The sequence below is a fragment of the Carettochelys insculpta genome, chromosome 19 (genome assembly GCF_033958435.1).
Source record: "Carettochelys insculpta isolate YL-2023 chromosome 19, ASM3395843v1, whole genome shotgun sequence".
Taxonomy (NCBI): Eukaryota; Metazoa; Chordata; order Testudines; family Carettochelyidae; genus Carettochelys; species Carettochelys insculpta.
This window is the reverse complement of record NC_134155.1, coordinates 5,091,457-5,107,660: the sequence shown is the minus strand read 5'-3', so window position 1 is coordinate 5,107,660 and position 16,204 is coordinate 5,091,457. Positions and strand designations below refer to the sequence as shown.

Here is a 16,204-nt window from a genome sequence, read left to right as displayed (position 1 = left end):
AAGGGTAGCTAATGAAGCAGCATCACAATGGCTGTGTGCCAAAACAAAGGGCATGGAGGAAGCTAGGGAATCCCCACTGGTGGGGGCTCAGGCTCTAGGACATTTCCACGGACTGTCAGTGCAGGAGTAGGTGCTCCAGTGACATCACGTCATCCCTGGCTCCAAGCTGGGAAGCCCAAACTTGGAAATTATGGGACCCTAGCAGCATGGGCAACACCAGCAATCCTTTGCAGCTTTCCAAGCAAAAAAAGCAGCAGAAGTCTGCACGTGTGGCTTCCACAACAGCTGGAGTGGGATTGCAGGGGCTGCAACCTGAACAGAGAACGTGAATGGCATACAGAGATAGGATGATGGGTTTAGCTCACAACACAGGGCTTCTATTTACACTGGGAGCACAATAATAATACTGAAGTTTATCAGAGGCAGAAACTAGCTGCAGCCGTGCCAAGGGAGAAAAGGCAAAGCCATTTTTCACCCACATCCACACTCATTATACAAGAGCCCCACAAAGCCAAGTAGGCAGCAAGAAGAAAGCCAGGTCTGTTTAGAAGGGGCACAGACCCTACAGTGATGAGGTCAGGCACGAGGGCAGAGACACAAGGAGCCATCACTGCACATTTCGTGGCCTCCGCACAACAGAAAAGTAAAGACTTAGTAGGAGAACTTCAGCAAGCAGGGGGGCAGGGGTCCTTCTACCCTGCGCAACCAGCCAAGGGGGAGTAGGTTCCATCTCATGCTTCCTTAGCAGCATTCATAGTGGGTCTTACACCAGCCTCACACAGAATGCCGCCACGAGTGGTGCTACGTAGCACCCTCCCCAAGGTCAAGGTCAAGGGCAATCAGTTTCCAGGGAAAGGTTTCAGTGTATCAGGGGAATTTTGCACAAGCTATGTCTGATCCAGGGGTCTTCCTTTCACCTTGCCCATTAACAGTGTGCCCACAGTGGCTTACTGCTGGGCAACTTGCTTGACTTGATACAGTCAGACACATGGTTAACACTATCCCCTCTGCCAGCCCAGTGCTTCAGCTCAGCCGCAAGTCAAACAACACGTGGCACAGCAAAAGTACGAAAGGATGAGGATGGTGCCAGTCAGTTAATGACTCCAGCCATCAAGAATACTCCAGCATGCTCCCTGCTCCTAGCAAACAACCCTAGAGAATTACTGGGCAGCCAGAAACCATCACCCGGGAATTATGACTCCAGCCCCCATGCTTGGGTGCTGCACCACTAAGTCTGGTTCCTAAGGCCTGATCCAGAGCCACGGTTGTGGCTAGCGTGGCCAGGCCAAGCTCACCCCCCAGCTACATAAGGGATTGCCCCAGGGGCTACAGTCAAAGCAAACCTCTGCTCTAGAGAAGAGGTGAGAAATGCTGTCTTGGGCGAGGGGGAAGTGAGCCCCATCTTGCCTTTCTCTCAGCCCAAACCAGAGTTAGACATAGGTAGGGGAAGACACTGACCAAACAGACGCTAAGCCTATGTGGGGAATGCAGCACTGCAGGACCGGAGAGCCACCCTCCCTCCAGGGAGAAAATAACCAGCAAGTCCCTAGCCAGGAGGCACAACTGTACCCGATCCGCTGCTGCTCCACTAGGTCCAGCTTCTCTGCCCGGCGGATGACTTCCAGGATGACCTCCAGCTCCTTCGGATTTAGTGCCTGGGTTTTCCTCTGCTTGTCAGTCTGGTTTGTGTGCACCGACCAGCCCGTCTGGAGCCTGCAGGGTGGGCAGTGTCACATTTACAGCTGCAAGAGCAGAGATATGCTCTGCTACCCTCCAGGAGCCCTGCAAATCACAGCCAGCGACTTGCCTCAGCAGAGAGGCTAGGTACCAAGCAGAAACCTGTCAACATGGCCATCCTGCACTTCACCTTCCCCACAGGACTGAGAACCCATTTCCTGACAGTGACTTCGCTCCTCCTGCCCATGGATCCCCTGCTTTTGAGGAGGGCTAGTTTTCATTTTACAGTGCCCCCACATTTGACTCGTCCAGGTGCGATGTCAGCAGAAGGAGGAAACACTGTGTAGTGGTTAAAGCTGGAATGTTCAGGCCCCTGAATGACCAATGGATTTTAGATAACTTCATTTTCCACTGCTCCACGACATCTTAGTGCAGAGATTTTCAACCATGGGTGCACACACCCCAGGGGGCACACAGGCATCTCCCTAGGGACACATTAACTCATCTAGGTATTTGCCCAGTTGTACAACAGGCTTCAGAAAAAGACTTTGTAGAGTCAGTACATGCTAAAATTTCACACGACGTGTTAACGCTGCTCTGTATACCTGGCACTGAAAAGTAAAGTATAATATTTATATTGCAACTGACTCCTTTCATAATTATAAGCTGAAAATGAGAAAATGATCAATACTTCAATAGCAGCATGCTGAGATAGTTTTGTATGTTTATGTCTGACTTCGTAAGTGAGTAATTTTTAAGTGGGGTGAAACTTGGATGTACACGAGACAAATCAGACTCAAAGGAAACAGTAATCTGGAAAGGTTTAGATTCGCTGCCTTAGTGTGTCTCTACACACATGGGAAGATTGATGCACTGTGGGTAAATTCTTCCAGGTTCAATTTAATGCCCCACTGGGCACATGCTAAATTGAACGGTCATGGTGTTACCATAGACTTTGGTGCTCCTGGCGGTCACAAGGAGTAAGGGAAGTTGTCAGAAAAGTTTCTCCCATCAACCTCACAAAGTGTGGATGGCAGCAAAAGTTTTTAGATAAGTTGATTCCACTTATGCTATTCTCATACCTGGATTTACATATCTAAAAATCAAGTTTTCCTCCTAGTGTAGGCCAGGCCCCAGAGAAGCCTGCTGAGAGCCCTCCCTCTGAGAGTCGGACCCCTTTATTGCATCTCATGTTGGGCACCCAACATTAGTAGGCACTTTTGGAACCCTAAGCCTGGAGTTCACCCCCAGCTTAGCCACTGACCTGCAGGGATCTCACAATCCTGCTCTGGGCCTGTACCTCCTCTCTGTCAAATGGTCTGACTTCTCTTACACCTCACAGAATTATGGGCTAACTCACTAGCACTAGTAGAGGGTTCAGAGACCACTAGGGCTACGTCTACACGTGAACGCTACATCGAAATAGTCTATTTTGATGAATAACGTCTACACATCCTCCAGGGCTGGCAACGTCGACATTCAACTTTGACGTTGGGCAGCACCACATCGAAATAGGCGCTGCGAGGGAACGTCTACACACCAAAGTAGCACACATCGAAATAAGGGTGCCAGGAACAGCTGCAGACAGGGTCACAGGGTGGACTCAACAGCAAGCCGCTCCCTTAAAGGGCCCCTCCCAGACACAGTTGCACTAAACAACAAGATCCACAGAGCCGACAACTGGTTGCAGACCCTGTGCATGCAGCATGGATCCCCAGCTGCAGCAGCGGCAGCCAGAAGGCCTGGGCTAAGGGCTGCTGCACACGGTGACCATAGAGCCCCGCAGGGGCTGGAGAGAGAGCGTCTCTCAACCCCTCAGCTGATGGCCGCCATGGCGGACCCCGCTATTTCGATGGTGCGGGACGCAGATCGTCTACACGTGCCCTACTTCGACGTTCAACTTCGAAGTAGGGCGCTATTCCCATCCCCTCATGGGGTTAGCGACTTCAATGTCTTGCCGCCTAACGTCGATTTCAACTTCGAAATAGCACCCAACAAGTGTAGCCGTGACGGGCGCTATTTCAAAGCTGGTGCCGCTACTTCGAAGTAGTGTGCACGTGTAGACACGGCCTAGGTGAGCAACACAGAGCACCATGACAACATGTGGCTCAGTGCCCAGTAGCTGAGCCTAAGGGGAGCTCCGCTGCAGTGGCTGTAGGAGGTGTTGTCCTTTGCACGTCCCACTTAGAGCCACAGTCCTGTTCAGCTGGGCCCTGTCACATTTCTAAGCAGTTTGAAGCTGACCCAGGAGGTTCAGCTAAGAGCAATACTGAGGGGAACAGGGTGTAGGATGCTGCAAGAGGAAAGATGCTAGGACAGATGTAATCCAACCTGTTGAATTATCCCAGTCCCCTCTCCTTCAGTGTATTCACCCCTTGCCAGCAATCTGACTTCAGGGAGAAAACAAGATCAAATGCCACGTTCCTCCCAACAACAGGGCAGGCACCAGCTGGGGGAAGCCATGAATTATAGATGGGGCACTGCTGGGACTGGTTTCTGCATCCACCCACTTTGCTCATTAAATAGAGGGCTGGTAGGAGGAACTCAGAGTGGGGGGAAGGGGGAATGTCGGAAAGCTATGGCACAGGAAAGAAACTACACATCCAAGCATAGAAGCTGTGCTTCCAAAGACATCGAAGCAGCGACTCCTGTGACTGTCCTCAGGGAAGCCAAATGACATACCTGGCCTCCAGCAAGGCAGCCACGTTGTCAGTGTTACACCTGGACACTGCACCAGCCTCCATTAACAGCCCACTCTGTAGGTGCTGGCAGATTTCACAAGCTAAGCAGCACAGGTCATTACTTGGATGAGAGACTCATGGACAGGGTGGTACTGCTCCTAGTGGGGCAGGCAAGCCACTACCTGGTGGCCCCTTTCTGACTCAGTAGCAAACTAAGCCCCAGGCCTGGTGCTATGGACCATCTCACGGGATAGAGGTACAACTCTCAGTGGTCATAAATTGAACCTTGGCACACTTCACTAGAGTAAGGAGTCAACCCAGGCCATTACATTCAGTCTAAATACACCTGGCAGTCAGAGGTGAGGGGACACCCAGCTATCCCCTAGGGCATGGGTGTCCAACCTTTTGGCTTGCCTGGGCCGCACTGAGTGAAGAGGAATTGTCTTGGGCTGCATATAAAATATATAATATAGTTAATGTATATAAATCACATAATAATGTTAAAAGTTTACGATCTTGTGGGGCCACATTACTAGCTGTCCAGGGCCGCATGCAGCCCGCGGGTTGGACACGCCTGCCCTAGGGGTTTGGCTCCACTACAGGATGGATTGACACTGCAGTGGTCAATTCATCATGTCTACTTAGACGTAATAAATCAAGGTCGTCACACTCGAGCACAGTATTCCACCACAACGAGAAGAGTAGGTGAAGTCAACAGGAGAGCGTCAGCTGCTGACACTCCTGTTTGGAAAATACAATAGTAAATAGGTCTGTGCACATCAATTGTTCACAGCTGAAGCTGAGTACCTTAGACTGATGAAAAGGGGTGCTAGTGTAGACTACACCTTAGTCTCTAGATGAGCCAGAGTATGACCCTTTATGAGCAGGGCAGGATTGGAGCCCTCTCCAAGGTCTGAAATGAGCTAGGACTCAGACTACCCACAAACCAGAATCAAAATGACTAATGGAGGAGTTGAGTCATCCACTTAACTACTTGGCTGCAAGCGTCATTCCACATTCTTTACAAAAATATGCTTCTGACATGAATGACGTAACTGAGGTATGCTTTATGTAAAATGGGTCATGCGAGATATCATTGGGAAAGTTGGGATTTAGGATTAAGATTATCCTATTTGTATACAGGCACTTCTTCTGCTTCTGGAGTTAGGAATATGTACTGTATGTTTCTATTACCAGCATATTCATGCTGGGTGAAGCCTGCCCTTTGAGTACAACCATGAGAAAGCCCACGGTGCCAGTGGCCCGTTAGCAAGAGACAATGGAGAGCTTAGTTCTCCTGATAACCTGTGGATCAGTCAGTGAAGAATGGTTCCAGGGCCCCTACAGAGACACATGACCATGTGATGGGATATGGAATCCATCTTGAATTCTGTACTTTTGCACGGACGGGTGGAGAATCAAACGAAAGTTTCCAGCCTTGTGGAAATTCTGTATAAGGCAGGAAGGAAGAAAACAATGATTGTCGTCTGCCTGTTTTATCTCTGCCTCCCCATCCCACAGAGACACATGAAACCACCTGGAAACTAAAGAACTGTGACTGAAGAGGGCAGAAGAACTGCTGGACCCTGATCAAGAGACATCTGTCTTGTGACAGACTTCTGAAATAATGACTAGGATATTGTTATTTGTAACCAGCTCTTAGTGCATCTAGTTTAGATTGCATGCTTTATACTATTTTCTTAGTAATTTGCTTGTTCTACTTCTTACCTCTTTGACCACTTCAAACAGATCTTTTTAGAGTTATTTGTAAACTTATTTCTCTCGTACAATAACCCAGTTTATATAATTTCTAATGGGGTGGCCAGAAGCTGTCTATTCCTTCCTTCACTCAAGGAGAGGGGTGAACTTCATTTAACTTGGGTTAGTACCCCAAGGCAGGGGAACATCTGGGCGCTGGAGTAAATCCCTTAAGCTAAGTCCTCTCAGTGCTGATCTCGGAATCTGTATCTGCAGCAGAGTGGGGCCTTGCCTGTGGGTTTTATTAGAGGAGGCTGGAGAGTCCGACTCAGAAAATCCAGTTAAAAGTGGACCCAGGATGACAGAGAACGGAGGCTCAGTGGTGTCTCAGCACCTCAGCCAGCATACCAGGGGTCCCAACCCATCCAATGAGTTGTTCAGAATGGAAACGTCCTATTTCCCACTGAACAGCTCTAGTGTTTCTTGACCTGTGCTAATTCCACACTGACTTTCACAGGAAGATCATAAGACCAATGCAGTGTTTTGGTTCTAGTTTGCGTGTGGAGCAGCCCTCAGAGGGGCGGAAGAAAGTCTGTTGAAGGAAAAGCCAAGAGAAGCTATTCTGTAGGGAAGTAGTTAGCAGGGGGGTGGTTCCTGTCTCACAAAGCCAGTACTAATCTGGGTTTTGGCTTACCTATGAAGGTACTTATATGAACCACACACCACTCCTACTTTTCTGAGAATACACAGGAAGCTTGCTAGAGAGCCAGGAGTTGAACCCAGAGCTCCCAAGCCCCAGGCTACTGCTCTACACACTGGGCAATCCTTCCTCTCCCCTCACAGGCTGTGTCTCCGCAGTTCAGATGCTCAGCGATCCAGGAGCCTTGTCTCACAGACAACTAGTATAGGTCCTTCTAGGGATCTTAACAATTAACTGGTTATCTGTTAATCCTAAATAGCTGAGGCTTACCAGTTATGGTTAACCAATAGGGGGTGGAGCAGTCCATCTGCACTGGTCTGTGGGGAAGGGGAGCTGGAGAGGCTGCTCCAGTCCATCCAGCGAGGAGCTCTCCCCGCCCATGACACACCAGGGACTGGGGCTGCTCTGGCCCATCCAGAGTGCCCCCACCCACAGTACACCAGACAGGGGGTGTCTGGCCAGGCTGGAGCACCCCTACTGGCAGCACTGCTGTACCAGGTCACTGCAAACGGGGCCTTCTCTGGCTGTGCTGGAGCATCCCCATCTGCAGCAGTGCCACAGTCAGAGACAATCCTGCCAGGCCAGAGCACCCCGTCTCTGGCATGCCACGGGCAGCATCGCCCCAGCTTCCCTCCCCTAGCCCCTCATTTAACGGTTAAGCAGTTAAACCTAGCATTTAACCAGTTAATTCATTGAACAGGATTTTATATCCGTAGGTCCTTCTCTCAGATCTAAAGTCTGAGAATCAGCCTGAAAAACAACAGTGAACGCTGTAGGAGGTTACACTCTGTGGCTGCTACTGTTGACAGACAGAGAGAGAAGCATGATGAAGCACTTACTTGGCTCTCAGCGCCAGCTGCCGGTCATTGGGACACACCCATTGATTGCTGCCATTGCCAAAGATAGTGTCAGCCATGGCAGGACACAGAGGAGAAGCCTGGAGAAATCACACCTGAAAGAAAAGAAAACAGCACCAACCACTCAGTCAGTCATTAACCACCCACCTGCCTAGATGGAGCACAGCCCTCCATGCAGACAGCAGACCAAGCTCCAGCTTTCAGATCCAAAGGCAGATCTTGGCTCGTAGTCTGAGCACATCCAGGCATGGTGAACTCAATGGACACTAACCACTGGCAGCACCCATGTATCTTTGCACAGCAAGACTCAAGTTCTTAGAAGAAACTCACTCCTCAGAGCAGTGCATTAGCTAGCTGGGACCTAGAGCTGGGAGTGTCAGGAGACATGCATTCTGTTTGTCTCTCTTACTGCCCCAGGCTGACAAAAAAGCTGGTGACAGATTCTGCACCTCTGAGTAAGATGCATTTTGATGGTCCTAAAAGCCTGATGTCAGGAAAACCATCTAAGCCAAAGTTTCTTGCCACACTGATCAGTGCTGTAAGAATTGTGACCTCTTTGTCCCTTCACGTTATACTTTCCCTCCAAATGATCCTTGGCTGCTGACCCAAACACCATAATGGGATCTCTTTAGACATATTAGACTGTCCCTGTGTAGCCAGTACAGCCTTCTTAATGGAGTAGTCAGCAATGAATGATGGGTCATTCCCTAATCAGGGACTGTTGTTTAATTCCAGATCAATGCATCCTCACACAGATAATCGTAGTTAAATCTAGTCTATCTGTTGCTCCGGGGAGGAAATTGTTGGTCTTCAACAGCTGCTATGGGCCTGTAGATGTTCTGGGCAAAAACAACTGAGGCTTTAAGTTGAGCTATATAAGGAAATGTATTTAATTAATACGTCAGGCTGGCTAACAGGTGAACCTGCTGCATTAAACATCTTTCTCCATCTGTAATTTACTTGTTTTTACCTACAACTTTCCTCAGAAGCCTGTGCTCTGCAGATGCTGAGGATTTTACACAAAAGGGCTCGCTTATCATATTGCAAAGCCTTGTTGCTTCGACCCAGTGTAGCATACAGACAAATGCTTTTGTAAGAAGTGCTTTAAAACTTGAGCTGGTTTTCTAACACTTCAGAAACACCAGGATAATCAATGAGAGGGGAGGAAACGTGAACAGCTGCTGGTTCTACATCCCTTCAGGCCTGATCTATATAGTTTTGATTTCAGCAGGGACAAGAAAGAAAAATGTCGGAAAGACTCTTGACCAAAGTACATTGTCTACAGTCAATAAAAGCTCCTGAGTCTCTTCATCAGGCTTGTCTCTCATCCAAATGCTCTCAGCGAGACGGCATGAGGCGTTTCCCAAGCAGCAGTTTCAGAGTAAGGATGGTTTCCTGGATCCCCAACAAAATTCTGTAAAAGCACCAGCAGCTTGTTGTAGTTCCTGCTGAGGCTAAAATCACTTGGGCACTTACTTACTGGGTCCATTTATTTTTTAGTGCACAAAATATTCCTCACGCTAGTAGCTCAGGGAATGCGTTTCATTTAACGCACTAGGTTTTATAAGCAGCGTTCAAGCAAAACCTCCCTCTCTCGGACTTCCTCTGGTTCCTGCCCCCTTTGCATTACACCACACTCCAATTCTAATCAAGCCAGCAGTCAAGGGGTTTCCCTGAGAATACAGGTGCAGATATTTGCATCTGGGGATGCTTAGCTTGAGCCCAGATGCTACAGACACACACGGGGTGGTATGTCATTTGGTAAGCATAGAGCAGGTATGTGCAAAGTGGGGGGCGAGGGCACAAAATTTTGTAAACAGGGGGCGCATTGTGATCAGCTTCCCCCTTACCACAGCTTCTGCTGCCTCCCCTGTGACGTATGCTGGCTTCCCCACCCGCCCCCTGCAACAGCCTCCATTGCCTCCCCTCCCTCACCCGTGACCTCCACTGTCACTGTTGCTGAGGGAGCGCAGTGACCAATGGGAATGGCGCCCTGACCACCACAGCACCCTCTGAGCCAATCAAAATGGGTGGAGGCATTGCTGGGAGGCCCTGTGCCAGGTGACGGGGGCAGCCAGTGAGCTCCTGGCTGGGTCAGGAGGACAGCCTGGTTCCCCCAGCACACTGGCACCTGGGACCCTTCTCCCCTTGAGCTGCTGGTGTGGGTCAAGTGCTGCCCCATGGAGAGGGGTGGGATGGTACTGCTGCACCATCCCACCTGCACACACCACAGCCTGGGATCACCACCTCCCTTCTCCAGCAAAGGCAACACCTACAAGGTAGAGGTAGTGATGTAGGCGAGACCCTGGAGCCCCCCTGTCCCTCCGAGCACCTCTCCCCCCTTCAAGTTACACCCCCATGTCCCTCTCCCCCTTTGGAACACCCCTCAAGTCCCCTGCATGCCCCTCTAGGGGCCTCTCCCTGAGCATCCCTCCCCCTTTGGGACACCCCCTGGAGTTCCCCAGCACCTCTTCCCAAGGGCCACCTCCCCACATCTCCTCCTGTGGTCCTCCCTTAAGTTAAGGTAATTTCTGGGATGAAAAGTGGCACCTTCCATCAGGTAAGCTCAAAGCTCTGGGCAAACATTAGTTAAGCTTCACAACTCCCCTCCCACCAACCTGGTGACACAGATGACTATTATCACCCCATTTTACTGACGCATAAACTGAGGCAGAGAGAGGAGAATGAAATCAATCTATCAGTCGGGAGTCCTGTTGCCTGGGCCCCATGTTCTTCCTGGGAACATGAAGAATTTGCAGTCCTTGGCTGTAAACTTCTAAACCCTAAAGGGCTTTTATAGCAAGCTGCAAGCCCTGGGACAAGTGTGTTTTGGGGTGTGGCCCCTGGAAGAGGAACTGCACAGTGTGTGTGGAATCTGCTCAAGGACCAAGAATTCTGCAGCACTCTGGAAAGTAGAGTCCTCCCAGCTATTCATGTCAACAGCTGGGGTTTAGCTGCAAAAGGACATGCCTGCCCAGCTTTCTAAGGCTAGATGGCAAAAAATTCTGAGTACAGCATCTATACTCAGCTTTGGTTGCCAGTGACTAATGAGGGACTTCACCTGTGCATTCCAGTAGGGCTGGAAAAAAGCCACAGACTGCTCTAAGTGGTAAGCCAAGGTAAACACAACATGCATGCCTAGTGACGCTCCATCCAGAGCACAGATGAAGGCACCATGCACCGAGGAAGCAGGGAGGCTATGCATGGGAACTTTTACTAGAGTCTGTGGAATATCCATTGCTTAAGTGGGAGACAAGATTTTCCTCCGCACTGGGACCAGCCCACTCCTAACCTAGACAGGCCCTGTATGAAAGGGATGGACAGAAGCGCATCTAAGGCTATAGAAAAGCCAAAATAGTCTGCAGAGTTAGCGTTTTCAGAGGTATGCACAAAGGGTGTGTCTGCCCTCAGCTCCTAGGAGGACGCACACTGATGCATTCAAGCAGGGCAGTGACACTCATTTCCACTGGCCAGCACTGCAGCTTTCAGATTGATTGGCCCTGGTTCAGCAGGGGAGAGAATGTCTTCTCCCACAGAGCAATGCCACGTGAGAGTCAACATAATGGCTGCACAAGAATTGGAAGCAGCATGGACACTCACCCTACCTAGATAATTCACAGAGTGACTCAGAGCACGCTCCGCAGGCTGCACATCACCCTGTAGAACGGCAAGGAGGAGAGACCCCAAAGTAACCAGCTGGAGCTATGTTAGGTACTTCATGTCATTACTGCAGCCTCATTTGTCTCAGTTCATCTCACCCAGCGAGGGATATACGCCCTTCACACAGCCAAAGTGTGTCAGAGCTAGAAGCTGTGGTCCCTCTCCATTCCTCCCCACCAGTCTCCAGTGGGACAGACGGACTTGCCTATGCCCCACTAAGTGCTAGCAAGGAAGGACCAGGGCTAGGAGGCCCAAGCCAGACAGTGTAGCTATCTTAATCCACCAAAATCACCAGCTGTTTGAGAAAAATCACAATTAAGTGCCCACCATCCAGTAGACGTTTTCTTCTTTGTATTACTTACGCAATTCCTACTCTGACTTCTAAGTAATGGGATAAAACTGAACTTATGCTGCACACTGAAGAACTGCAAGGCACTCCTGTGGATTAAATTTAGCTATTTGGAGGTCTGGCCAGCCTCAAAACTAGCGCTTGTGTCACCCAGATTGCCTGTACAATCAAGCCACTTTTGCTGTGCAATAATGCCATAGGCTTCTAACCAGAGAGCAACTAAGAGTCAGCTCTGCTCCAGCTGAACTCAGGTGCAAGCAAGTTAACACTTATTGCTTGGATTAATTCAGGACATGATGCAAAGTACATGACCTTCAATTAAGTACATGACATTCAATTAAGTACAAAACAGAGTAGCACTGCAAGCAATTGCTATCTGTACAAGTTCCCTCCCCTTTTAGAGGTAACAAGCAATCGCATCACCCACGCACCAGTTATCTCAACTGCATAGGGATGAGAAGTGTAAAGCACAGTGGGAGTTTCGCCACCGACTGCAATGTGGCCAGGATTTCATCCATTGTGTACTAATCTCACCGACAATAAACATAGCAAAAATTATATATGTTACTGTGTGAGATTCCCAGCTGCACCAGCCAATAAAAATGTTACAGGGTTTCCACCTCAAAAACCCCAACCCTTCAATAAACACCCTCCTTCTTAAGACATGGCTCAACACTTCAGTTTTATAAAAATCCAGGAAACCCATGTACACTAGTCAATTTCACCATTACTCTTTTCTTTAATCCAGTTCCTTCGGAACAAAAATGCCTTATGGTGCTTAGTATCAGAGGGGTAGCCATATTAGTCTGTATCCGCAAAAACAACAGATCATGCCAGATATCAGAAATATCTTTCACACACTTTGTCAGCTTGTCAGGGCTGTGGTGCAGGCATTGCAAGCACCAAAAAACAAGAAGTCCTGTGGCACGTTATAGACTAACAGACTTTGGAGCATAAGGTTTCGTGAGCAGTGACCCACTTCGTCAGATGCATGTCAACATCTAAGTGGGTCTTCGCCAACGAAGCCTTAAGCTCCAAAAAAATCTGTTAGTCTATAAGGTGCCACAGGACTTCTTGGTTTTTTGGTGCTTGCAATGCCAGCACCATGGCCCTGAAAAGATGACAAAGTGTCTAAATAGAAAAATAAAACAGACATTGATGGTTTCCACTGTCTATAGTGAAATCCAAAATTCAACCATCAGGATAAACAGTATCAAGTATGTGGGTTCCACAAAACTCTCCGTTTTAATCACTGAAGATTATATTAACCACGTCTGGCCAAGGGAAATCAGCCTATTTATGATATGTTGTTTAACACCAGAGCATGTCAGAACTAAACAGAAATGCTACTGTTCCTGTTCTGTACCAGTATGACCATGCCAGCAGCTCCCACTGTTCAGCTACAGTAAGATCACCTGCAGACCACAATGTGCTACCACCACAATAGGCAGCAAATGTCTCAACTTCATGGCACTTCTGAATGCCTCCCCTCCCCACTGCAGAGTCTTTGCAGCTAAGGAACCTTGCACCACCTCAGACAAAAGTATAAGAGAGTGAACAGCAGCAAAAACTTTGGTGGACACAAAGTCAGACCTGCTGTACTGAGCTGCCCGTGGTCAGACCTCTCCAGCAAAGCAGCTGTTGCATAAGCAGGGCTATTAAATATACAGCGTTGCTTGTATCAATATTTACCTCCCCTGATGGTGACATATGCTAGCATTAAAACTGTACCTGCTGGGCAGAGATAACCTGGCTACGTAAATGCATTAATGATGGGCAAATACTCCTCTGACATTTGTTAATACCAAACAAGTCACGTCACCAACAAAAAGTGCACTAAACCCAAGAAAACACATGTCCCGGTCTCCATAAATAGCACACTTACCCCACCACGCTGCTGCTCAGTTGACTGAGCCTACTCTCACTTTCTGCTGTTGACACACACAGCTTGCTGTTTCCAGTGCACCGCACATATGTGCAACAAGCAGCCCAGCCTTGGCCCTTTCCCACAGGAAAGCACACAGCTTGAGCAAACAGATCGCTCCCTCTGTGCTGAGCTCACCAACACAGCACTGGCTGAGTATCAAGCACCATCCCGGCCCTCCCGCCCCCAGCACAGGAATACCAGCCATGAGACAGAACAGTTATTTTATTCCAAACTCTCCTTGAGCTTTGTGAACCTGAACAGTAAGGACACAAGTCCACCAATGGATTCTCTCCTCCTTGCCCCCTCTTCCCCCCACCGACCCCTAGCCAGAGCTGAACTAGGACTTGTTGCCCAGCAGTAGAAGTACAGGAAAAACAGGGGATGAAAAGGCGGGATTTTTGCTGGAGCCAGAGAAAGGAAAAGCTCAGGGACTGGGGCAGCAGGGTGAAGGCTATAACAACACAGCACAACACTCAACAGCCACGTCTGATCCCACACCATAGCCAGCGGGAGCGGTACTGTGACAATTATGCAGCTGACCGACTGGCTCTCAGGAAGTCGAGCCAGGAAGGGAAGACAAAGAAATGCTGTGCAATTCCATTCAATGCATTACACTAATCACGAAGATGAGACAGTTTAAAAAATAGGTTATATTTACTAGATGAAATCCCAGTATCTGAGATGATAGGGACTGTACAAAGAGGAGCATGTTAATCATAAAGTTCAGATCACTGGGCACTTTTCCCTCATGGCCCCTGGTTGCATAACACTTGCGTTTCTTTTATAGCACTCAGTGACCTTGGAGGGCCCAGCAAGCAGGAGTCCTGTATACTGGACCTGCTCACACACAGCAGAGTCAGACTTCTGCACCATGAATCCCTGCCTCCTGGACTGAGGAAGCCAACAGATGTTGCAATTTTATAACAGTGTAACAGAATCATGGTAATCCAGCTTGGAAGAGTGGAGATGTCTTCCATGATTAGGACACATTTTTAAAGGATTACATCCACACACTCACTTTCTCTCTCACACACAGCTTTCCAGACACATCATATGCATGCCCTGTGTTTGTACACCCCTGACAATAAGATAGCCCAGAGGTTCAATTCCCACTTCTGTAGGTCAGAGAGGTTCAAGGTGCTACAGAAACATACGAATATTCCAGGCTAATACTGAGGGCTCTAGACTGACCCAAACATATGATATAAATGGATTTGACACCCATAGCCCCAATGGACTGCAAAGCCATCCAAGCCTGGCGGAAGTCTGTAGCTAGATGTGAATCAGTCTTGACTCTTACATTTACCAGAAAATAACCCTAATGCCAGCTGAACACGTCATGGCTGGCATCAGTCTTGAGAACCAGCTGTTTTGCCACAATCCCATGGAGATGTTGTTATAAAGGGCATCATACGCTCGTCACCGGATAGTGCAGCAGACGCTTGTTTGATGTTGTTTTGTATGCACGCTCTGGTCCAAAACAATGTTATCAAGCCTGGGACAAAACCAGTGTCTTATTCTATCCAAATCAAGAGTCTCAGACCCTGGGCCCATTCCATCGGGCCACTGTTGCCTGAGGAGCACTGACCAGGAGGCCAAAAATTGGCAGCCAATGCCAAGAAGCCCACACGGACAAGCCTGAGAGCTCTCCAGGGATTGGTTTGGTGTAGACCACTGGCTCCCAATCTAAACAGTCCAGTCTAGATCCAGCAAAGTGTTTTGAGCATGTGCTCATGTCCCACCAAAGTCACAGGCGACAGTGCTTTGCCGAATTAGTGCTTTGTACCATGACTATGAGGATGCAAATCTGGAGATGGTGCTTAACGCCAGCATAACAGAAATCTGGCTCAGTCCCTGAATTCCTAGCGCTGTCAGGTGAATGTTCTTTCCTTTGCTCACTGCATCCCATATGCTATAAAACATTAAAAGTCACAGCCAACAGTATCACGACTAGTGTGATGAGTGAGAGGAGGTTTCATTCAAACTTGGATTTGGGAACATTCAGGGAACTTGCAACCCATTAGATGGATGATACGTATGATGCCACATTTGCACTGGGTCAGTGACCAAGCTCATCCCTGTCATATTGCTCCTTGCATGCTGAAAGGAGGCAGAAAGGCAGGCATGAACTCCTCCTCTCCTTTAGCATTTTTGTAACAACCTGATGTGCTGCCCTAGAGATTAAGCACAGTCCAGCCAATTGCTGTGACTGAAGTCTTCCAATTCCACCCTGTGATTTCCACAGCTGCCTAAGGGATTTAGACATATCTAGGAATGAGGTGTCCAAATTCCCTAGATGGCTTTGAAAACCACAGCCTGCCTCTGTATGTCAACCGGTGCAATAAAATTTAAGACTTTAAAATGAATAGTAAAAGAATTAAGGAATGAGAATTAGAAACAATCTGAGATTTCCTATTCCATTTTGTGCTGACCAGTTGATTTCAGCCCGAGATGCCTGAAGAAGTCAGTAATGCCATTACTCTATATGTGTTTGTTGTGCATGTGGGGAAGTCTAAAGCAACTGCACTCCCACAGTCAGGCCCTGCACAGCCCAAGTGAAGTAACAAGCACGCTGCAGCAAATGGGGAAAATCAAGTTAGTTCCCCCTAAACACCGAAGTGGTGTCCCTTCCCTTTCTGCACTCACAGTTCTGTT

The 16,204-nt window shown here is 48.7% G+C and overlaps 1 protein-coding gene across 4 annotated transcripts in view; it reads right to left on the bottom strand.

The window, feature by feature from the left end:
* RPH3AL (rabphilin 3A like (without C2 domains)) overlaps positions 1-16,204 on the bottom strand; it is an 80,101-nt gene that overhangs the window by 51,171 nt on the left and 12,726 nt on the right. For 3 of the 4 annotated variants that reach the window (XM_075013837.1, XM_075013835.1, XM_075013838.1), the window contains exons 2-3: positions 7,596-7,708; positions 1,570-1,713 (exon numbers count right to left, since the gene is read on the bottom strand). In XM_075013837.1, the coding sequence (XP_074869938.1) occupies positions 1,570-1,713; positions 7,596-7,672 (221 nt within the window). In that variant the 5' untranslated portion in view covers positions 7,673-7,708. Of the gene's footprint in view, positions 1-1,569; positions 1,714-7,595; positions 7,709-13,507; positions 13,555-16,204 lie in introns of those variants that run through there. The other variant, XM_075013836.1, reaches the window with a different exon arrangement.